General features: G+C 41.7%; 1 protein-coding gene across 4 annotated transcripts; it reads left to right on the top strand.

The window, feature by feature from the left end:
* The first annotated feature begins 2,845 nt into the window (after window positions 1–2,845).
* On the top strand, window positions 2,846–23,190 carry BTBD3 (BTB domain containing 3). Of its 4 annotated transcripts, none has more exons than XM_033054898.1 (5): window positions 2,846–2,891; window positions 13,519–13,783; window positions 14,346–14,436; window positions 14,915–15,033; window positions 18,882–23,190. In XM_033054898.1, exons 2-5 carry the CDS (start codon window positions 13,641–13,643, stop codon window positions 19,912–19,914), a joined length of 1,386 nt encoding a protein of 461 aa, XP_032910789.1. In that variant the 5' UTR covers window positions 2,846–2,891; window positions 13,519–13,640; the 3' UTR covers window positions 19,915–23,190. The 4 variants fall into 4 exon arrangements, with proteins under 4 accessions (XP_032910789.1, XP_032910787.1, XP_032910786.1 ...); XM_033054896.2 differs by lacking the exon at window positions 2,846–2,891 and adding an exon at window positions 12,471–13,036; XM_033054895.1 differs by lacking the exon at window positions 2,846–2,891 and having other exon boundaries at window positions 13,043–13,783.
* The last annotated feature ends 875 nt before the right edge of the window (window positions 23,191–24,065 follow it).

Genomic DNA, 24,065 nt, shown 5'->3' with positions numbered 1-24,065 from the left:
TGCCTGCCAAAAGCTTCCAGCAGCTGCACAGGATAATTTTGCAAGTCAGGTGTTTGCCTTTGACAGGCAACTCTTCATATCTTTATGACTAGATATTATTATATTGTTCTTTCATTTGATAACTGCTCCAGTAATGGCTTCCATTTGCAGTAAATCTCGTGTGCTGTCTTTTTCCCCACTATTAAACATAAGATGATAACCTTTGTGGCAGGCTGTTGCACAGAAATTCAGCAAAGCTTTAAGAGGCTGGGGAGGAGGGGAGATGTGCAGGGGAAGCGCGGTCAGCGTTAGCAAAGTGTCTGGTAGGAAGGAAGATGCTTTTGGAGGAACTAATTATACCCTGGAGCACTTGGAAGAACCTACCCAGCATGCAAGTTCAACCGGAAAATGAATATTTAAACAGTTTTTCAAATTTAGTAAGTCTTTGGAAAGCACTGCTCAATACCTGGAAAATAGACCCCTGACACAAGAATAGATGAGTCTGGATGTCACTCAGTGCAAATGCTTGGCTTTTTTCACCACCACCACGGAGCAGAACCTATCCCAGCTAAATGGCTCTGGAAACACCTGCTAAAATCCTTTGAGCAGCTCTCCCCAACATGCAGCTGGTTGAGTTTTACCTTCCCTGCTAGTGCAGCCCTTGGTTTGCCATAGGCAGTGCTGGATCTTGTCCAGAAACATGGGCTGGGATGAGACAAGAGCCCAAAGCTATGAAGGAGTGTCCCAAAGGACTTCTCTGCAGCTGCTCCTGGGCTTCCTCATGAGCTGTTTTCCACAGGTTCGATATATCCATTCTATACATGCAGCACCCTGGAGGGTGAGAGCACAAGGAGAGATCAAACACAGCAGCACCATGAGCTTGGTACTTAACTCCTCTGTTGGAAGATGGTTTGGTGCCCCAGTGCTGAAGCTCTGGCCAGGTCTGGCTTATCTGGTGGCTCATTTGCTCTGGAATTGAGCTGAAATTTGTCAGCAGGCTGCAGTGTATGGAACTAAAGACATCTCTGAGAAAGGCAGTGAGGTGTGTTTAACCCAGACAGGGTGGTGGTGACAGCAATTCCATATTGATACTGGTATTAAACCAGGGCTCTTTGGGAGAAGCTAGGTAGTCATGGTCCAAACCACTGGGCACAGCCAAAAAAACTGGGCTGGAAATGCAGGAAGAGCCCCAAAAAAATTAAAACAAATGTTTTTGAGTGGAGCCCCCAATCCGGCTACCCCTGATTGCCTCTCAATCAGAAGTGCATATGCAGAAAAATCATAGAACCACAGAAAGCTTGAGTTGGAAGGGACCTTAAAGATTATCCGGTTCCAAAGGTTCTTCACCTTTTAACTTCTGGTGCATGTTGGAATTAATGCCACAATATGTTTTCCTACTATGGGATTTTGAATTCAGGCTACAGAATAAGCTTCTCTAGGAAAAGGCTTCTCCCCACAACTTGCCCATCTAAATGATCCCCATTGCAAAAGCTTCAGTTTGCAAAAATGATGGAAAATTGCAGTGTTTCCCTCCAGCGTGTTTAAGTTCACTTCAGGCAACATTTTGTTGGCTTCTCAAGTCCCAATTAAATGATCATTTACACACTGTAATTTAAAGTGTGTTCTTTGCCGGTAAAATCCATAACAGCTATAAAGTGAGTGTGTGTGCGTGTGTGTAGTCATTATTGTTGCTCTTTGGTTTCATCTCTAAAATAGCTAAAATATTAAAATGGGAAAAGCAAAGTGCTGATTATCCACAGATAAGCCTAATTTCACATTGTGAAGGTATTTGCTAGAATAATGTGTATACAATATAGGCGATGATTGTTCATGGGAGACTAAAGCTGGAACACAGCACCAATTTCAGAAATAATTGTTTCTTCAGAGGGAAAATAATAATAAAACTTTAAAAAAAACCCCCAAACTCAAACTTGCCCTAGAGCATCAAGGAAAGCCTTTTGCTATGCTTTTAAAAATAAATGCTAGTAATGCATTTTAATTTCCCACGTGGCTACATGCACTAGCATTATGAGAAATATCTTATTTATGAAGTTTCTGTATAATCTTGGGTGCTGGTCCTGAAAATGCTCCATCCCTCTCCATTATTTTTTCAGCAGCTCGGAAAAAAAAAAAAGTTTTGGTGTTGGGGGTTGATTTTTTTGTTGGTGTTTTGCGTTTTTTTTTTTTTTTTTTATCCTGGACACCCTAAGAGCAGCAAGACGGCAAGAGCTCCGGCAAGGAAGGATGTATGGCATTGATCTCTTTTTGTGAGACGGAATTTTTTTGGGGAAAAAACAAATAACCCTGAGGGGGAAGGGTGGGTGTTTATTCCCCTCTGGCTGCCTGTTGCTGCTGCAGCCTGAGGAGTTTCTCCAGTAAGCTGCTGGCTTTGGAGGTTGTTCAGTTTTTGTTTTGTTTGTTCGTTTGGGGGGGTTTGGTGGGATTTTTTTTGTTTTGTTTTTTGTTTTTATTTTTGCTTGGAAGTTGCAAATAACAGTGGATGAACAAGCGCAAAGATTTCAGCTACCAATTATTTTTCCTTGTAACTTTTAATCTAACAAAGCTTCTATTTAAAGGGAAGGGTGACCTCTCTACTTCAGAGATATTGGTGCATGCACAGAAAAACACATCACTTTTCTTCTTAAGAGGGCAAATCCTCAAATAGGTTTGATTGTGATAAGCCATGACCATGCTTGAACTTTAATGGGATTCCTAATTTTAAATAATAATAATAATTTCTGATTTATTTTGTTTTAAAAAGAGGTTTTTGGGGAGGAAAACCCAAACCCCCAAGCGGGGGCGTGGCCGGGGCGGGAGGGGCGGGGCCGCGCGCGCGCTCCCCCCGCGGGGCGGGGCCGCGCGCGCGCCGGCGCGAGGAGGGGCCGCGCGCACCGCCCCGGGAGCGCCCTCAGGTCAGTGCGGGGTGGGGGGCGCGCGAGGGGAATCACCCGTGAGGGGAGACATCCATGCGGGGAATCGTTCGTGAGGGGGACACCCGTGAGGGGATCACCCGCGCCCCCCCGGGAAGCGGCGGCGGATCTCGCCCCCCCGCCGGGCTGCGGCGGGGAAGGCGCACCCCGCGCCCCGCGGAGCCGCCGCCGTGAGGGGCGGGGCGGCCGCACCTGAGCGCCGGCGGGCGGTGAGGAGCCGAGCGGAGCTCCCCGGCACGGCCTCTGCCTGCTCGGAGTCTCTGTGTGTGTGTCTGCAGGCGGGTGGCGGTGTCCCCTCGGTCGCCCTTTGTGCAGCAGCAGCACAGGAGTGGGTTCGCGGTTCCATGGTGGTGACCCCATGGAGCGGGAGCTCCTGGCTGGAGCTTCCACCGGGAGGCAACCCAAAAGTTGGGCTTTGGTGCTTCTCTCCTGCTTGAAGTAAAGCTGCTTTTGTAAAAGGAGTACTTCAAGCATTAATTCGGTAGACTTCCCGGAGGCACAATTAATAGTCGCAGCCGGTTTGGCATAAATTCCTCCTCCCTTCCCCACGCTGTTGGCCGAACTTCCTGATGTACCTGTCTCTTTCTTTCATCGAAACGCCCACGCCTCCACAATTCACCATTCGTGCTTGTTTGGAGACCTGTGAACTAGTGCTGAAGCATTTTAGAACGGGAGGGAGTTATTGAGGGCTGTTGTGAGTTCGAGGAAAAGTTTGAATTGAAGTTAAGATACCTAAGTGTTCCTAAACTGTGGTTGCTAACATGCCTAATTCAACAGGCTGTCTCATCTGAGAAGTGCTGGTGCAGGTTTTTTTGCTATGTAATTAGTCCTCAATGTACTTTGTTTTCAGCATGTGATGTGTGTGTTGTATTTTAATCTACCCTGTTTTTTTTTCTTTTAATTTTCTGGTTTTTTGGTTTTATTATTTTTTTGTAGAGAAGTGGCGCTGGGTTACAAAACTTTATTTTGTATTGTTTAAACTTTTATACCAGAGTTAGACTCAAAATAGCTTTTATTGTCTCACCATTTCTTATGGATTGTATGTGTAGGATGTCACACTGCACGGTATCTGGGATTTACTGGGGAATTTAGCTTTTCAAATCAAATCTCTTAGGGCCTTCATTTGAAGTAAGTTCTGCAGGATTGCCAAAGTTGAATGTCGACTGCAGTACTTCCTTTTTTTGTTTTTTTTCCCTTTTAAATCCTCCACAGTAAGTACTCTACAGCTAACTGCACAATAACTTCCCTTGTGTTTCCCTGCCAGTGATCCTCAGCTCTGCCCCAGAGGAAACACCTTCCAGAAGCAACATGGGATTCATTTAGCTTGCCCTTCAAGGCTGGGGGAAAACAGTGCAAGTTAAAACAGCAATTTTTATGTTTTGGCCACTTGCTTGTTGGAGCTTGTGAGCAAATTTTTGTTTTCTAAATTTACCAAGCAGTTACAATGAAAGCAGCAGTGCTAGGGTAGCCTCACTTAAAACAGAGGTCTGATGATGGTAGGCCATGTGTTACGGTGTCAGAAGAAATTTAGATCACCTGTTGTAGAAACTTGTTTGCAGCAGAATATTTTTTATTCCCAGTATTAGCTTTCTCTGATAATTCAAAATAATTCTGCCTTGATACTGTCTCTGGTAACTCCTCAGGCTTGGCTGGCTGTTCTCTTTTACAGATTGTCTTGGGTTACAACAAACTAGGACACAGATGTTCAGGTACCTGAGGTGGTGTGGAATCTCTGTTTTGTGAGGCACTTAACTGAGTGATAAAGAAGCAGTTTCTATCTCAAAGGGCTGATAGATGAGGCACAAGAAGGAAGTAAGAGATAGGAATCCCAGAAGGAAAAGATTTCATCTTTTTGTGGTGGAAGTTGTCATGAGTTATGTTTTTTGCCATTAAGTTGAATTTCAATACCCTGCCTTGGTTACAAAAACATTTTTATGTGTGTGTCAGAGAACTGAGGTGGGGAGCTTAAGTAAGACATCACTTCATCAAATTTGTGAACTTCCCATTTTTGGGGCCTGGCTCATTTGTTTTCTGATCCTGCTGCCCACTCTGAGTTTGGTATTTCAGCAAGCTGCTGTGAAAACCAAGCAAGTCCGATGTCTGGAAAGTGTTTGCATTTTAAAACACTGGGGAGCAGATTGGCAGTCTGTATCTGCTCTCTGTCCTGGCTGTGTGAGGTGAGGACCAGCAACAAACAGATTTGGAAGATAACTTGAGACATGACCTTGTCCAGCCCTGTCACCTGTACTCGAAGATTACCTGATATCCTGGATAAATATTTCACTAGAGGATCATGTACCACTTCAATACCAGGCTGAATGACTTGTTGATAACATCCTTCTGTGACAGGATATTTATGTACCGGTTACACTCCATAACCACCCTAGCTATGCTTTCCCCTCTTCACATCCAAAGCAATTTAAAGGAGCAATTTTCTTTCAAAACTACATTCTCTGGGGTTAGAGCTGTGTCTCTGCTCAGTTGCAAGGGTTCTCTGAGAGTATGAAATGAAAGCAGCTCTTCAGGCAGGTGACATGTTTGCTTGTCTGAGAGGTGTGAGGATTCTTTAGAGCTCTTTATGTTTCTAGAAGACCAAAGTGATGCTACCCCGTTTATACCAAGAAAAAATAAAGGTTTTCATACTATATAAAGGTTCATAATACATAAAACTAATGGGTGTTTATGTTTGTCTTGTACAGTCCCTTAATGATGCTGTTCTGTTTGATTACTTGCCCCTTCCTTAGTTTCTTTCTCTACTGCAGTTCTGATGTGTCACAGTTACTGTGAAGAAGAACATTTAAGATAGCCTAACACTGATAGGCAAACACATCCTAATGCACAAAATTATATTCTGAAACCAGAATTTGAGCAGTATGTATGTGTTGTTCTTGAAAATTCATGATGGTGCAGTAGCTGCCATTCACTTGTAAAGAGGAGGAGAAGCTGGTGGAAAGACTGAAGCATAACTGACTGCTAAGGAAGGCAAGTGTGACTGAACTATTTGCAGCAAAGGAAAATATATCTGATTTTCTGAAGCAGTGGATAGGAAAAAATTTTGGTAGTATGTTTATCTCCATGTGGATTCCAGCAGGCTGTGTGTGCTGGGAGAGTCTGGAATCAGTTAAGGACAAGTAACCAGAGCCACAGCTTCTGATGTGTGGCAAAGGGAGAGTCATTCAGGACAGTGCAGTTTAGTGGATGTGATGCCTGGCTCCATTCCTTGAATTATTTGGATTAGGCTCAGGTTAGCAGCAATAGGTCTCTCATATCTAAAAGTTGGGGTTAGTAGACAAATGTAAAATCACTCATTGGTTTTAATTCTCACTTTTGAGAAGCGAGAGTCACTGTGGCTGAGAATGTATTTCTTATCAAAGGCTTGGTTTGCCAATGACCTGTTCCTCCTTCACTGGTATGATTTTCCTCTTCTGTAATTTGAAATGCAGTGGGAACAAGAAGCTGTACCAGGCTTTTCCTATTTAACACACTGAATGCTGCCAGCTGTGGTGCTCTGCTGTAAGCACACAGGTTGCTGATCTGCTCTGGGTTTTAAGCTGCATGTTCCCTAACCTTGCCTAGGTGTAAAACTATGGATTGGCATGATGTGGTTTTCCATGATAGACCTGTGCATTACAGCATCTAACCAAGCTTTCCAAAGTCCCGTTTTCCTTACTCTTGTTGAGAGCCTCTATTAATTTAACTATTCAGTTTGAAAATAATGGTTTGTGAGCCAAGTTAAAATTAGTAAAAGGTTTGTCTACAGAGGCGAGATCTGTCTGCAAGATTGGAAGTTCTGTCTGTAGTCATCTGATCTGACCTCTCCCTTGAAACAGGCAGCATGTGAGTGCTGATTGTAGTGGTGGTTTTTCTGAAGTGCACTGAGATCACTAGCTTCTTTCTCACAGGGCACTGGAGGATCATTAAATGCTAATGACTTTTGATTACTGTTGACCTTGGTCAATTTAGAATTAGTGACCTAGAGAAGAAAACCACTGTATCTCATTACCAATTTCCTGAGCTATCTGATCTTTCATTTGTAAGTCAGTTTTGGTAAGAGGCAGAGTAGAATTAAAGTTGACCTTTGCCTTAGAAAAAGGATTGAGTGCTTTCAGGTTTGCACTACCATGTTTATAAATAAATAAATAGCAGCCACTAAGAAAGAAGTTATTTTTTGTCCCCAAAGACTGTCAAGAGTAAAGCTCTTCATGAAATGAAATGGGCAAGCTTGAGTAGCCACGATGGGGAACAAATGCATAATTTGTCTCTTTTAAATTAGTAGCAAAACAGTTTATCTCCTGTAACCTTGAATTATCATTTCGGTGAGGTTTTCTCTTCACAGAGTTCATTTATAATTCTTGGTTTTACTTTGAACTATCAAGAAACAATTTAATGACCATAGAATGCATTGCAAATTTTGCTCTGGAACATTTTCTTCCTGCAGCTCCCAAACTATGATATTGGGGAATATGTAAAATCATACATTTTATGTTGTAATGCAGCATTTGACATGATTTTGTACCATATGCCCAGAAGAGAATGTCTGTGAGGTAATTCACTGTAATGGGATCAACTATATTGTTCACTGCAGGTTGTTTAGATGTTAACATCCTTGCTACAGTTGTGGTTTCTATGGACTGTCATTCCTGCAACAGGCATGGTCTTCAAATCAGAATTGAAAATACAAGAAAATTTTGAACATTTTTTTTCTCACTCTGATACATTAGCTGTATTTATTTTGGTCCGTCAGGGAACAAAACCTTTAAAAGAAAGAAAACCCCAGCATAACAAAGTGTTTGGGGCATAAATATTAAGTTATTCAATCTCTCTCTGAAGTTAAATTGCAGACTTTAAGCAGCGGAGCAAGAAAAGTAACAGGAAAAAATGAGAATAGGTGTTGCATTTTGAGATAAGGACAGGTTACTGGAAAGTGACTTGAAATCCATACAAAGAAAGTGCACATTTATTTACAAGAAAACAGGAGTAGATATTAATCTCAAATGTTGTGTTTTGATTGCTTTGTCTCAAAATGGATATTGCTTTTTAAAAAAAACCCAAAAAAAGTATTTTACGGTTACAAAAAATGACATTATAAAGATTTAATAGAACGGCTGTTTTGGTAGATTAAAAACAAATGCCAGTCTGTATGCTAACAAATACTACAGGAGTAAAAAATAGTTGTGAATACTCGTTCTTTAGGTTTCTGTTTTATGTAAGTAAGTGTTTACCTTTTGACTAGGCTGCTCTGGACTTTACACTTTTGTTTTCTTTAAAGCATTAAGGGCATTTAATAAAAACAAGTAAAAGCTGTCTTAGTGGACAATGTTGTGCAAAATGTTTAAATCCTCATAAACAGTTCAAATATTTGGTAACAAATATGTTACTAGTATAGGATCAGTTCTATGGAAAAATACAGTTTGACTATTTTGGACTTGGTTTTGAAGTTTCTACTTTTGGTTTAAGATGCAATTCTACTCTTTCATAGCTCTTGGCTATTCTGGGATGTAAATGCTATTTTTTAGCTTCTATTCTGGCTTTTTTGAGAGTCTTTACAATTTGGCCCATCTTTCTTCTTGCTTTTGGTTGTCTTTTTTTTTTTCCTTGTCTTTTTTTTTTTTTTTCTTTTTTTCCCCTAGAAGACCTCACTGGGTAAGACTTCATTGCCAGCTTTTCCATGTTTCCATGCAGCAAACAGAAGTAGATTCCATCTTGGTTTCTTCCAGTGCTGCCAATAAGAAACTTAAGAAAGAGGAGATGGGAAGTTTTTTGTCCAATGCAATGCATTTTTTAACTTGAGGAAATGAAGGGTAGAGCTATCAGTCCCCTTTTCAAATTTGTTTTCACAAACAGAAGGGTTAGAATGGTGATTGGGAAGGACTCTTCCAAGTGACTAAATAATTCATAGATAGGTAAACACAACAAGGCGCTGCAGCTGTGTGGGTTGGGTTTATTGAGGCTTTCTGTTTGTTTAGTTACTTTCTGAACATGTGTATTCCCTTTTTAAATGAGTGCTTCAAGTTAAATTCAATGAAAGCGGACAGTGGACAGACAGATAGGTTTGTTAAGCAGTAACATTGTGTATTTATTTGTTTAATCAAGATGTGTCTTCTGAAATTGGTTTCCTTGTAGGGAGAAAATCAGAATTTAAACAATGTTAAGCTGCTAAGAATTCTTTCCTGTATTCATGATGTGGTTGTAAGAACTGGGAATCTTGATGAAAGCCTGGTTTTTATAGAATTGTCTAGCTCATGCTACTACATGGGGAACAGGCCTGTAAATGAGAGATGTGCAAAACATCCTACACCCTTTAAATTGAAATATTTCCAGTCTGACTACTTTGCTTGTAAAATAAAAATTAATGTGCCTGTGAAGAACTGTATTTCCCTTTTTCTCAGCTGTATATATCAAGTTTAGTTCTGTTAGTATGTAATTAATGAAGAAAAATGAGACTTGCTGAAGAAGATTAGGAACACATTGTAACAAGATTTCAGAAATGGATAGATCTATGGGTCAGAGAAGGCAATTTCCTTGATCCTCTTGTTGGGACAGATTGATCTAAACTGGGAATTTTGACTGGTCTTTCAATAGGCAGCAGTTCCTAGGTTGTTTTTACTGACTGTCAGTGTATTGATTTCTAAATTCATTAACAGTATTTGTATAGTAAAAGAACAAAACACAGCTATATGAAAATAAATGGATGCTGCTGCCAAAACAGAAAGAACAGGGAGCACTAATTCTTTGGGGGTTGTTTTTCCCATTTCACATCCATCTAATGAGAAGTTTATGAGACTTAGTTCTTGAGGTGATGAAGTGCAGTGGAAGGTGGTGTGAACTTGTAAGAGGTTTGTAGTTTTTCATAGGAATTCTATGAAATGGATTTGGATTCAGTGCTATTTTCCAGTTAGAGCAGACTGAGTTTTGGTGGGTGGATTAGGGCAGGCAGTGATGGCAGTTTGGCTTTTTATTTACTGGACCAGATTTTTATCCTGTCATGCAGATAGTTCTCATCTACTAGGGTCTGTGACTCCTGAGTTTGGGCAGAACATGCCTCAGCTGCAGCTTCTTTCTCCTTTCCCAGAAAGCACAACGTGCTGTGCATGTGTGGTGTGTTCAGAACTCAAATGTTGGTGGATTCCTGTGGATTCACGTTTATGATCTGTCTTTCCCACATGGAGTAAACTGGTCAGTCTGTCCCTCATTCTCTTTATCTCCTGTAGCCTCCCAGTGACCTTATCTGGTGTGTGTAGAATCTTTGGATTTGTCCTGGTCATTGGTTTGAAGAAATGCGCAGAGACCTTGATTTTTATATACTTTGAGAGTCTATAAAATGGATTTGTGGAACAACAGTCAAATCTCTCAACCCTGCTCTCTTTAGCCTCCTGCCAACTACAGTGCTAAGAACCAGATTTTCTGGAGTCTGTGGTTTTCTGTATCTTTAAGAGGTTTTTTTAAGAGTTCTTCCTTTTGAAATGTTTGTCCTGTGCAGTGGCAAAAAGATTATTTTTGTAACTGGAAGGGCTGGAAATTTACATAAGAAGAAGAAAAAAAACCTTAAAATCTATGCTGGGAATACCTGCTGTGTTCCTGTTATAAACTCAGCTGTGACCAGTTATAAGTTCTCATCTGTGGGGTGAGTTTCTTCTCCTTTACCCCTTCTTTCCCTCTCTACAGTCCAATATGGTTTAGGTTTTTTGTTTCCCTCTCTAATCAATCTGTTGCAGATAAAAAAGAAAAAGTTGGGAGGACAAAAGAAAAGGCTGCTAGAAATAATTTCTTTGGAAGTTACAGTAATTTCATGATTATAAGCCGCACCTGATTATGAGCCGAATGTTACAATACAGAGTGTGAGAAAAGGTATCTGTTCTATCACCATCTGTTGAGGGTGGGGGCAGTGATCCTTGTCTCCATGGGAGATACTCTGCTAATGGGCCATCCATTGAAACCAGGCGGGGCATTGTTCTTTATCTTTTCACAACCCATCCTTCCTCCAGAGAGTCATGTTCTGCTAATGGCCCATTGAGTCCCACTGTGGGACTGATAAAATTACTGCATCCCATTGGAAGTTGCTCCAGCCAGGGGGAAGGGCCCAACATTTCTTACCAAGATAAAACAGAGGTTTTGGGACACTAAGGGAGCCCCTTTCTCCACTGGACTCCAGAGGAAAACCGGATTTCTCCACATCACCATTGGACCTCCAGAGGGAAACTGCACCTTGTACAGGAGCACTGCTCCAACTGAATCACATCTGTCACTACAAAAGGACTACAGCCACCATTTAAACAAACTGCTACCAACACCCTGCCTGACGGGGTGTCAGGTTGTACTCTGACTTTGTCAGAGTTTGGAGTTTGTTTCTTTGTAGTACTGTATTTCTATTTTAATTTCCCTAGCAAAAAAATGCTATTCCTAATTCCCATATTTTTGCCTGAAAGCCCCTTGATTTCAAAATTATAATAATTTGGAGGGAGGGGGTTTACATTCTCCATTTCAAAGAGAAGCTCCTGCCTTTCTCAGCAGACACCTGTCCTCCAAACTAAAACAGCAACTTTTCATCCTTTGTCCATATATAAGCCGCACCTGATTATAAGCTGCACTTTGGGTTCGGACCAAAATTTTAGTGAAAGTGGTGCGGCTTATAATCGTGAAATTACTGTACATAACCTCCCTTCACTGTATTTAGGAATGTGTCTCTGCCTTTCAGGCGTAACCCACCATCTTCCTTTAAACCAGCAGTCAAAGAGATTTTGGATTGTGAAATGTAGCAGCTGAGGCATGGACACATCTCCCTCTGTTCCCCCTTCCATGAGCAGTGCCTGCAGACAGAGCGGACGGATGCGTCTGGGAATGGCATCATCCCCAAGCACTGCAGCAAAGCTCCAGATGGCCGGGGTGTGCAATGAGTGTGTGTGGAGCATCTCCCAAGGAAACCTAGTCATCTCTGAAATACCTGCACACTCTCAGCTTAAGGACATTCTGAATGTGTGTTTCACAGCCACAGCTGTGATTCAAGCAGCTGGGATGGAGATGGAATAAATAGCCTGAGTAATATTTGTTTGAATCAGTGGCAGATTTCTTCCAGGGGCTTCAGCAAGATTTCTTCACCAACCTTTTATCACTTTAATTTCCCTGCTGTACTCCTGTCCAGCAAAACTAATCAAGGCAAAATGTGGCTAAATCAGCTTTGAAAGTAGAGGGGTTTTTTTCCTGTAAAACTGAAAGTAATTATGAAATCATGTTTTAATTGTCTGCTCCCCAGTATTTTAAGGTGTGATATGTTTGACACCTCATACCGAGTGTTTTTTGTTTCCCTGGCTATGCTTTCTAGATGGTTTTTCTATACACTTGACCTGCTGTCAAAGAAATCTGATCTAAATTTAAGTTCTGAGTAAACTAATGGCTAAAAATTAGACTTCTTTCCTATTTAAATGGTTTGGTTGCCATGGCTTATATCCTGTTTATTTCAGAAAGTTTTTGTGAATAAAATCGGACTGTATTTGCATCTCGGGGAGTGATTTTTGCCTGAGATTGTCTAAATCATTCAGACCTTTTCATTTAATGCTTTGAAATATTGATTAAATACATTAATTCTGGTTTGTTTTAATATGAATAAGTTTTCTATAAGCTGGCTCCATTAGCACTGCTTAGTGATTTGGAACCCAACCCCTGTCAGAGGCTGTTATGTTGTCGGGAAGCAGAAGGAGTTAAAGCTGAAGCTGTGACCTCATCCCTGTTCGTGTTACACAGGAGTGGAAGCTGCGCTGAAGGGGATTGTTTGGCTGCATGGCTGTCTGTGCTGATGCTTGATGGCTTTAATTCGGTTCTGATATCTGTCGCACACTCGCTGAGCAATTCTTACAGTAGGGATTTGTGGGAATGCTGGAGGCAGAGGAATCTGTGCTAATATCGAACGCCCGTAGAAACAGCTCCCACGGCAGTAGACTCAGATAAGATCTTTCTACCTGATTTCAGCTTCTCACTGCTCCGCCTGCGACAATCGGAGCGGCACCGCGGAGAGCTCACACACACACCCAGGAGAGCGGCGTGTGCCGCGTATTCCCGAACTGCCGCCGGCTGCGTGGGAGCTGCGGGAGCGCTGCTGCGGCTTTAACGGGGAGCGGCGCAGGCTACAATAGGTGTCACTGTGTGCGAGCCCAATCGCGCTCGGGGGCTGCAGCCATTGGCTCCGGCCGCACGGCTGCCAGTCCCGCTCCTTCCTATCCCTTCCCTTCTCTTCCCGCACAACTTGATCTCGCCGGCAGCCTGGCACTGCCACCGTGCGCTCCTGCTGCCCTCTGCCTGGGTGTAGCGCTGCTAGGCTCCTGATCGGGAAAGCTGGGAAGAAAGCAAGTTGGCGGGAATAATGGGGGTGTATTTAACGATTCAAGTACTGGATCAAACTTAACTCAGTTTCTCACTCGGTGCGCTGGGAAGGTGACCTTGTCTTGCTGGAGAAGGAGCAAACTCTCAGCTCTGCTGCTTTAGGTGTAACAGCTTCCATGCACATTCCTAAATGTTCCTAGCTAGTTAGGCTGCTGAGCTTTACACACGGGTATACTCATGGTAGATGAGAAAGGAAAGAACATGAAATGTCTCACCTTCTTCTTGATGCTTCCAGAGACGGTCAAGAACAGGTCTAAGAAGAGCTCTAAGAAAGGAAATAGCAGCAGCAGTAGCAACAGCAAATTGCCTCCAGTTTGCTATGAAATCATTACCTTGAAGACCAAAAAGAAGAAGAAGATGGCTGCTGATATTTTTCCCCGAAAGAAACCAGCTAACACTAATACAACTGCTGTCCAGCAGTACCATCAGCAAAATCTCAATAACAACAACACTATTCCTGCACCTAATTGGCAAGGACTTTATCCAACCATCAGAGAGAGGTAAGTTCAGGGCAGTTCTTTTGGTGTTTGAATGGAGAGGTGAAAAGTAGCAAAATGTCCAGAATGCATTTATTTGCTGAAGAAAACACAGTTCTATTTTATTTGTTTGTACTTTTTTCCTCCCTGTATATGTGTGTGAAATAAGAATTTTGGTAATGGAAAACTATTTTAATGTCTCTTTTCCAGTCAGTGCATTTGTTTGAGTTAATAAAAATGTTACTGAAAGCTGCAGCATACCCATAAACATTTCCTTTTAGACCTCAGTGGGGATTTTCAGTGATACATGTGCTGGACTTTGATTTCCACTTCTTGGAAAGTTCTCAGAAGTTTGGAAGTTTGTTTTGTTGCACGCACACACACACACCACACACACTTATTCCTCCTTGGTATTTTCTCTGGGATATTTGTGCAGTGATGTGTAAAGTAACTTGAAGCAGAGTGTGACCTGCTTCTCTTTGCTAACAAGCAATTTGAAGTTGTTAAAAAATCTGATTTCTTGGGTCTAGATCATGCAGAGAGAGTTCCTGAGTGCCACAAATTAATGTGCTACCTCTATTTGTAGAAATGCAGTGATGTTCAACAATGACTTGATGGCAGATGTTCATTTTGTGGTCGGGCCACCAGGTGGGACCCAACGGCTGCCAGGACACAAAGTAAGCAACAGCTGCACGATGCACTCGGGTGGGGAGAGCTGGAGAGAGCTCCCACGGTTACAGCGGGACACAGCATGGGAGGCAGCAGCCTGTGCTTGAAAAGGCCACATACAGTGGGATAATCTGCCCCTGGCTTCTCTCTGTGTTTTCAGTTAAACAGCACATTTTTTGGGCTAAGGCAGTAAAGTTAGGAATACTGCTTTGTGCTGTTGATGAATACTGCTCTTGAGATTTCCTAGAAATAGTTAACTTCTGTGTGGAGATGAGTGTTTTCCAGTAGCTAATGCATCTATGCCCAGGAGAGTAAAATACAAGAAAAACGTGTAATTTGTTCTTAACTTGGACTTCATTTCCTACTGAAGTGTGTCTGTAGAGCCTGTCAGTGCAGCCCAGTATGCTGAGAGTGGCTCTCCCACATTGTTTGTGTTGGCAGTGTTTTCAGTTCAAAGCATGAAATAAGATTTCCCTTTCTCAACAGTATGTCCTGGCTGTTGGGAGCTCTGTATTCCATGCGATGTTTTACGGAGAGCTGGCTGAGGACAAAGATGAAATCCGTATACCAGATGTTGAGCCTGCTGCTTTTCTTGCAATGCTGAAGTAAGCATCGTTCATCTGCTGGATATTTGTTCCTGCTTGGTGTATACACACACTGCCAATGTCATAGCTGAAGTATTAGACTTTCATATAAACAGAAAGAAATCTTGAAGTATTCCTCTTTTTGCGTTTTGAACTTCCACCTCATTTTGCTCTCCCCCCACACTTCCAGGCACACACGTATTAAACTAATGTAGGCAGTTGTAAATAATGACTTTGACAGGGGATCTTTGGGCACATTGTGTACTGTAATGCCTATCGATCTGATTTGTCACTACACGTTACACAAAGGAGTGGAGTTACTAAAAAGATTTGTCAGCTGTAACAAAAAACCCCAAACCAACTGTTCTACTTTGCAAGCATAGAGAAAGGTTAAATATGCATACACAAAGCCCCCCCCCCCCGCCACCAGACCCAGTAAATTGCTGGGTTTGTAGATAGACATTGTTCCACCTCTTTTATATACCTGCAGTACGCAGGTTTTGTCTTAGAAAAATGACCCTAAGTTATTCAGTATAGCCTCTGAAAAATAAATTTCTTCTCATGTATCATATTGATGTCTTTGGAAAGTGATAAAAAGGCTGTTTACATGAATAGGGGGTTTTATCTAACAAGGAAAATGAGTCAGTTTACATGATCGTAATTTTTCTTCTTGCAAACTGCATAAGAAATACTCTGTTTTCCTAAATGGGCATAATGAAGCAGCTTCCCTGCTGAATTGTCCTTGAATGTGTCTATAAACTCTGATTATCAAAGAGAAATACCCTATCACAGAAATGCTATGGCTTTGAGTTTTTGTTGGTTTTTTTTTTCTTTCAGCTTAAATAAACGCCATTACTTTCCTATACAGAAAATACATCAGTATCTGATAGTGATCCCTTTAATATGCTGCAGGTTTTCTTGCATGTAATGATATAATCACTAGCTAGCAATTTATTGTATTTCATAGATTGTTTTGATTAGCTTGTGATTACAGAACAGTTTCTTTTTCATTTTTTCATGGCACCATAGATGAACATTCAAAGTTGCATATAGAGTTTTTATAGGTTATCATCAACATCAGGAATGTTCTGTGCAAATATCAGTAACTGCCAGGAGAGCTCCACAGATGTTCTGTAGACTTGGAATATAAAGTTAAGATATGACATTATGTAGGGAGGTGTGTTATGGATCTTTGCTTTGGGTCTTTTTGATTTTGTGGCAGATCTCAGACTTATGCTTTACTTTTATGCTGAATTTTGCAAATCACAAATACAAAACACTTGGATTCTTCCAGCCCCTTTTTCTTTTCACTGTGGCTAAACATGATGTGCTGTGTAAAACCTGAATGCTTTCTGAATTTATCATTAAGAAATGTGTGCAGAAAGCAAGCCTAGAAAACAGTCTCAATATGGACATCTAGGTCTTGTCATATTATTTAGCCTGTGGCATTAGGAAACTAACTATGAGAGCATGGCCAGAACCATGGCAGCCTTCCCCTTCTCAGCTTTTATTGAAAAAAACCCAAAAGACCAGAAAAAGTTTGTGGTCTATGTGGCTGTTGAGGTAACCTTGCCAGTGCTGCCTTCCCTGAGGCTGTGGACACCGAGATGGTGCAGCCATGGTGGTGCAGGGAAGGCACAGGGATGGTGCTCAGCAGTGCAGCATCTCCTAATCACAGGATCCACTGCATGTGGAGCTCAGGGGGAACCACCATACCCTTCACTCTTCTCACTCTGGGAAACCATCCCTGTGAGTGCTTCCTGCAACTGCTGTGAGCCGTGCATGGATGGCACGAGGCTCTGTTGCTACAGAGGAAAAGACTTAAGCTATGCCAAAGCAGCCTATCCTTCATACACTTCTTTCTGCATCATAAACTTTGTCAGAAAATACATTTAGCTTGGGTTTTTTGGATTTGACCTCTTGCTGGTTTTATTATTTTTTTTCCCCTGGACCAATGAATTCTGATGGCATAAATATTTTGTGTGTTTTATTACACAGTGGGAATTCTGACGATAAACGAGGTATTGCCAGGTGTATCATAGGAAACACCATGACTGGTAGACATTAGTTATTGTCCCAGTAAAACTGCTTTGACTGTTCTGCAGAGTTTTAAAAACAGGGTTAAACTCATAGTCTGGCTGCCAAACTGAATTGGTGCATTAATGTATTATATCTTATCTCAGTCTCAACTGTTCAAGTTAGAACTGTGATCTCATCTCATCCCATGAATGTGTTACTAAACCATCAAACCCTGTGGTCTGGCAGAATCCTGTGTTTAAGAACAGGGTGAAACTGGAGTATCAGTCCTTGCAGACGAGAGCTGAGGTGCACTGGCAGAGGGAGAGGTGTGGAGTGCTGCTGACAGCTGATCTGTGCTGTGTCTGCTGTACATCAGTGATATTAGTTCTTTATTTTCAGGAATATTAAAATAGCAACTTTTGTACTATTTCTATTTAAAACAGATGTCATCATTCTCTGCTGTACTAGCAGGCAAAGAGAAGTAATAGAAGGGAGGCAAGAGTTGGAGAGCAACAAGGAGAATCATAAAAACATTAATTGAAATTTGAATTTTTTGGGTGGTAAAGGAGCTAAGCCTGTTACCACTGATATACAGATGGGTTCTTTAGTTTCTCAAACTGAAACCAAGTAGTAAAGACTAAAAATAGCCTTGGCTCTATTTAAGTTTCCTTTTTCTCTGTAACGTTTACATTTTATATTGCTGGAGCAGTCTGTGCGTGTTTTCTAAGTGTGGCATGGAGGATACTAACTTACAGCTGCAAAAATACAAATGGTTATTTACAACTATAATCAGACCAGTGTAGATGCTAGTTCCTCTTTATAGGCACATCTGTTCTGCAGAAAACTCATTGTGTAGGGAATCCTGCTAACTTGAAAATTTTGATTAGTACAGGGCTGCATACAACTTTAGCTTTTCTGGAGGAAGACACTTTTATCAGCCATAACCATCAAGATTTGCTTATCCCTGTGAAGAGTGAAATTGCATTTGGCGTGGTTTTAGCACACTGCATTCACCAGCTGCAAATGGGGCCCTGAAGCATGAGATACTGAAAAGAACAAACTGTACAATGCTTCATTTCTCTGAGCAATGAATCCCAGCAGATTAGTCACCTAAATAGAATTTCACCTTCATCTCTTCCACCACACTACCATAGCAGTAAAGCTTTTTTCATCCTTATGCAGTGAGACTGAGTGAAAATGCTGTTCTAGTTGAGTTAGGATGTTGTGAGCATTAAAAACCTGAAAATCTTCCATTTCCTATATGCTTCATTACCCTTGGAAAAAACCAACCAAAACCATAAGCCCAAACAAAAAAGCCACCTCAGTAAAGAACCCAACCCAGTAGTTACAGAAATGCATAGCACCCGATGTAGTTGAATAGCATTTCTCTTCTTAGATTACGTAGTTACTCTCTACAAACTTGTGTTTGTGTAAATCTCAGTAAACCACAGTTCACCATCAGGGCTCATGCAGTCCAGGGACTCTTGATAACACATGTTCCAGGCTCCTGTGATAGCTGAGTGAGGCAGCCCTGCAGGAACTCCTGCGTGGGAACCAAGGCCTGAGTGGAAGGAGCACAGAGCTGCAGGGGCCACAGTTTTTAAACCATTGTCTCATAGCACCCACCCCACATGGAAAGTTGAATTCACCTTAGATTTAAGCCCATTCTCTTCCCTGGTCTTAACATAAGTGCTGAATGTTTTTTGTACTTTCTTGCTGGGCTTAATCAGTACTCCCCAAAGCACTGCTTTCTTTTAATGTGGAGCCATTTAAATATTCTTTGTTGATGGCTTTGGATGAGTTTGGTGTTGCATTAAACAGCAGCATTACACCCTTGTGCTTTGTTTCAGGTACATCTACTGTGATGAGATCGATTTGGCTGCAGACACCGTCCTGGCCACTCTTTATGCTGCCAAGAAGTACATTGTCCCTCACCTGGCCCGTGCCTGCGTCAACTTCCTCGAGACAAGCCTGAGTGCAAAGAATGCCTGCGTGCTGCTCTCCCAGAGCTGCTTGTTCGAGGAGCCTGACCTGACCCAGCGCTGCTGGGAAGTGATTGATGCCCAAGCCGAGCTCGCTTTGAAGTCTGAGGGCTTCTGTGACATTGATTTTCAGACACTTGAAAGCATTCTCCGAAGGGAGACTCTGAACGCCAAAGAAATTGTTGTATTTGAGGCAGCTCTGAACTGGGCTGAAGTGGAGTGCCAGCGCCAGGAGCTGACTGCCACCATAGAGAACAAGCGCAAGGTGCTGGGCAAGGCTCTCTACCTGATCCGCATCCCCACCATGGCCCTTGACGACTTCGCCAATGGCGCTGCCCAGTCTGGCATCCTGACCCTCAATGAAACCAACGACATCTTCCTCTGGTACACGGCCGCCAAGAAGCCGGAGCTGCAGTTTGTCAGCAAACCCCGCAAAGGGCTCGTCCCTCAGCGCTGCCACCGCTTCCAGTCGTGCGCCTACCGCAGTAACCAGTGGCGCTACCGGGGCCGCTGTGACAGCATCCAGTTCGCTGTCGATAAGAGAGTGTTCATTGCTGGCTTTGGGCTCTACGGCTCCAGCTGCGGCTCGGCTGAGTACAGTGCCAAGATTGAACTGAAGAGACAAGGAGTTATCCTGGGCCAGAACTTGAGTAAATACTTCTCAGATGGCTCTAGTAACACTTTTCCTGTGTGGTTTGAATATCCCGTGCAGATCGAACCCGACACCTTTTACACAGCGAGCGTGATTCTGGATGGGAATGAACTCAGCTATTTTGGGCAAGAAGGAATGACAGAAGTTCAGTGTGGGAAGGTGACTGTTCAGTTTCAGTGCTCCTCGGACAGTACAAATGGCACAGGGGTACAGGGAGGACAAATTCCTGAACTCATATTTTACGCTTGAATGGGACCGTGTGGGTACAGAGCATTTTGCTATGAAGAACCTGTTTGCTTCAGGCCTGCTGACACTTAGCTTTTTATCTGCAGATGTGTGATCAGTACAGGGAACATGTAACTAAACACTGTGGGCGAGTTCCTCGCTTGCTGTACATGTGGCATCATTGGTGATTAAGTGTAATATTTAAACTGGAAGCTCTTAGAAACGAGTTTTAAAGGCTTTTTAAGAGGGATGCCTGTTTGCTGGTGATGCTGACCCTTTCTTTGATGCACTTGTGAATCACCAGAGGATGCCCCCCTCTCGTGTCTCACTGAACACTATCTTCATTGATCCATTTTCTCTTTCTCCATTTTCTGCTTTCTGCTTGTATTGGGGCAGTAGGGATAGAAAATGAAGAGCCTTGTTTTATAACTCTCTGTGCTGTCTGCTCTGCAAACTTTAGAGATTCCAGTAAATCAAGCTGCTTTTGACCATGGGGGCTGAAAGAAGTAATTCAGTTATAAGTAGAAAAAGCTCAAGTTTAAACCTTCATCCTGTCAGATTGTCCTGGAGCCAACTGTTTGGGATGGCTCCAGGGGAAGATGGGGAGAAGGAAGCATCTTCCAGGAGGCTCCTTGGCTTACTGGCCATGTCCCCAGTGCATGGATGTGTCCACAGTGAGGAAGGGATGTGGGCTTGGCAAGTTACCCTTGGAGTCCATTTTCTAGGAATCTCACCTTAAAGGCAAGAAAGTACTTGCACGTATTCAAATTGTGTATGCAGCTCTTGAAACTCTATTCCCATGGTCCAGGTTTTGCTACATTGGAGTTGATCTGCTCTTTGAATGCTATTTCTTTGAACCCTTGCTAAATAAATGGGAATTTATGTCAATCATCTGTTGCGGGATAATTTTTTATATGTTTTAGGTGGATTTTTTTCTTCTTCCTAAATGTGGTAGAGGCAGATTTTAGAGGAACAAAAGAATGTATTAATCTTGACTTGGATATTTTTCTGTAATGTGAGATTTTTTTTTCCTTTTTATTACCAATTGAAATGTAGACAAAGACAGAAGATTCCCAACTTGGGTCGTATTACACTTAGTGTATACCATCAGATAGCAATGAGGGGGAGGAAGTCTCCTCTAATGGGTTTTTGTTGGAGCTCTTGCAATTGCTTATGGCTACACATCAGTCAGAGAATGATGTAGTACAGAACCCTTTCCTTGCCTGAGTTTTTTTCCCCCAAACTTCCTATTGCATGACTGTATCATTTTTGCAAAAGTATGAGGGATACTCCTTGTATCGGGGAAGGAAACCAGTATAAATAAGAACTACAGGTACTGTGCGAGAAAATCCTTCATCACTGCACGGGGACAGTTGTTCCTCAAAGGCTACACTGCACATTGTAAAGCATCTCATTCTTGCTTCGCCTCCAAAGTGGGTTCTGTTTACCTTTTAACAAAATGAGAGGACCAAAAGATTCTTTAGACTGGCTGAAGATTAATGTTACAGTATATGAACACATTAGTGTAGCATAGCCCTAAATTCACTTGTCAGTTCTGTAATAAAAATGTTTTTCTCATACGATTTCTTACCGGCTTAATACTGTAGCTCTAAGTGTTGCTTGACTGTTGGACTCCTGGCCCCTGGCCATTGGAAATTGCCAAAATACATCTTTGCAGTGTCCAAAATACCATCTGAAGTAAGGAAAACTGGAGTGTAGTCATCAAACACTTTATGGCAAAGCCCAGACCTCTCTAGGTAATAAAAGGACAGCCAGGTAAAAAAGTACCCCACAGGATTTATGCCTTTTTATTTAATGTTTTGTTTACATACATACATGTGTGTGTAAGCAGCACTCTTTCTGAAATGTAAATACCCTGAAAATACATGGAAAAATGTTTTGTTTTTTGTAACAGATGTACATAATCCAGACTGTTTGTGAAATCTAAACAGAATGCTCAATGGAAAACTCCCAGGGAGAGATTTAAAAAGACCTGCAGCTTTATTTATATTTGGATCTGCAGCTGAAAGTAGACAAGAGTAGAAATGGAGAGGAGAAAGAGCCACTGAAGAGATCGTAAAAAGGAATCTGAGATTGTGATGAGGTAACAGTCACTTACTTTTAGACAACATCTGAGCAGCCGTTCCATTTATTTAGATACATTTCAAAGCAGAGAAAGATGCTAATCAGCTGATTAAGTTTTCCTACAGCAAGGGGCTGATGCAGATGTAATTACCCTGAGTGATGAGCAGATTGACAGGTTGGTTGTGGTAGCGAGCTGCATTCCCATTTATTTGGTAAGAAAAAAAGGTGCCACAGCTGGTGGGACAAGTCAGAGAGTATTGCATTGGTTTAACTAGTCTTGGGTTCTCACTTTTAATTTATTATTTGTTTTGACTTACCTGTAAATAAATCTACGTTCACTGGCTGGAAGAGAAGTTCAGAGATCAGAACACTCTGTAGCTCTAATGTGTAGAAAACGAGTTGTTATTTAGTTATTGTTCTTATTTAATTCTTTTCATGAAGTATTTTTTGACAAAGTAGGATGAAAGCAACCTCTAGCTTTATTCCTCTGAGTCCATTCCAGGTTTTAGGAGCTGGTGCAGGGAGAGGTTTCCAGTATGGGTGATCACACAAAGGCACCCAAAACAGCTTTTGATGGTCACAGCACAACTCCCTTCTGAGCCCCTTATGATGCTAACAAGCACTGGGATGTCAGGATGTCCCACTCACCTTGGGACATCAGGGCACTTCGGTAGGTGTCTGAATGTGGATTTGCTTGGTTTAGCAGAAGCACCCAAGCTTGAATACATTGATTGACATTTTGCAAGCATCAGCCACATCAGCCTGGAATGTAAACATAATTTTGATAAGAAATCATCTCGCAGATTCTGTCTAGACTGTTCCTGGCTGTCTTTGCTACTTGTGTCTTTGATTTGCTGGTGAGAGGAATCTGTGATAAGAGAGTATAATGTAATATACTTTCTGCATATTTTAAATAGTATTTAAGTAAACATTTTAATTTCTACACACTTATTGCACTGAACTGTTTTGGGTTTTGGTTTTTTTTTGTTGTGATGAACTCAGCTCACTTCAGGTCCCAGCACCCATTTGTGCAGAAGCAGTGTTTGACCTTAGCAGGCTTACAGCATTATTTATAAAGGACATATATATATAAATATATGAAGTACCTCATGTTGAATGTTATTGTACTGTATCTTTAATGTCACAGTGCAAATCTTGTTGGACTCATGAATGTGTATAATCACGTTAAACATAAAAATAAAAATGATTCTTAAAGGGTTGTTTCCTGCAGTCTTTGAAGCATGAGCTGTGATAGCCCTTACTTAGTTATCTCTTTTAACAGTTCCTATTGTACAGTTGTGCAGGGATATTTGTTGAGCTTATGCATTCAGAGGTCTTTTGATCCCCAAAGAAGCAATAGTCTAAGGAACAAACAAGGAAGAACAATGAAAATGTTAATCAGTTACATTGTAAAAAGGTTGACGATTAAGCTAATGAGCTAGAGTGAATGAATTAATTTATGTGCTTTATGAAAGACCTTGTCTACTAGCATTAATATTTTCATGTTCTATTAATATTATTAGGGATGTGGAGATGAAGGGGGAGGGCCTCTTGTTTATTCGAAAAGACAGTTGGCACAGGAAGGACCATGCTCTTCAGTCTCTGATGTATCAGAAAGGACATGGTTAGTGCCAAGAGGGTGTTCTCTGCTGAAAAGTTAATTATATAATATTATTCAGAATTCTGAGTATTAACAATTTTCTTCCAGGAGATTTAAGACTTCATTTTAAATTACTTCACTGACTTTTAGGTCAGTGAAGCTAAAATCTCACTTCCATGATGTCTACCTCCAAGACCTTTCATTTATTACTGGCTTATGATAAAAAATACATTCTGATAGAGACATGGAAATTTGAGGACGTCTACCCCAGAAAAAATCAGTACCTTCAGAGTTCATCCAAAATTCTTATTGAAGCATATTTACAGGCATCAAATTTGCCTTTTTGGGTAAGTTGTCTTTCTAGAATTCTTACTTCAATACTTGGCACCACACTGCTCCATTCTTGATGCAAGTTCTCTTACATGCTCAGCACTTCTCATTTGGAGCTGGCTTCAAGCAGGAGCTGTCCTATGCCTTGTACTGTACTAGT

Source organism: Catharus ustulatus, chromosome 3, assembly GCF_009819885.2.
Source record: "Catharus ustulatus isolate bCatUst1 chromosome 3, bCatUst1.pri.v2, whole genome shotgun sequence".
Lineage (NCBI taxonomy): Eukaryota > Metazoa > Chordata > Aves > Passeriformes > Turdidae > Catharus > Catharus ustulatus.
Note: the sequence above shows the minus strand (reverse complement) of the source record. Positions and strands in the feature narration are given on the sequence as shown.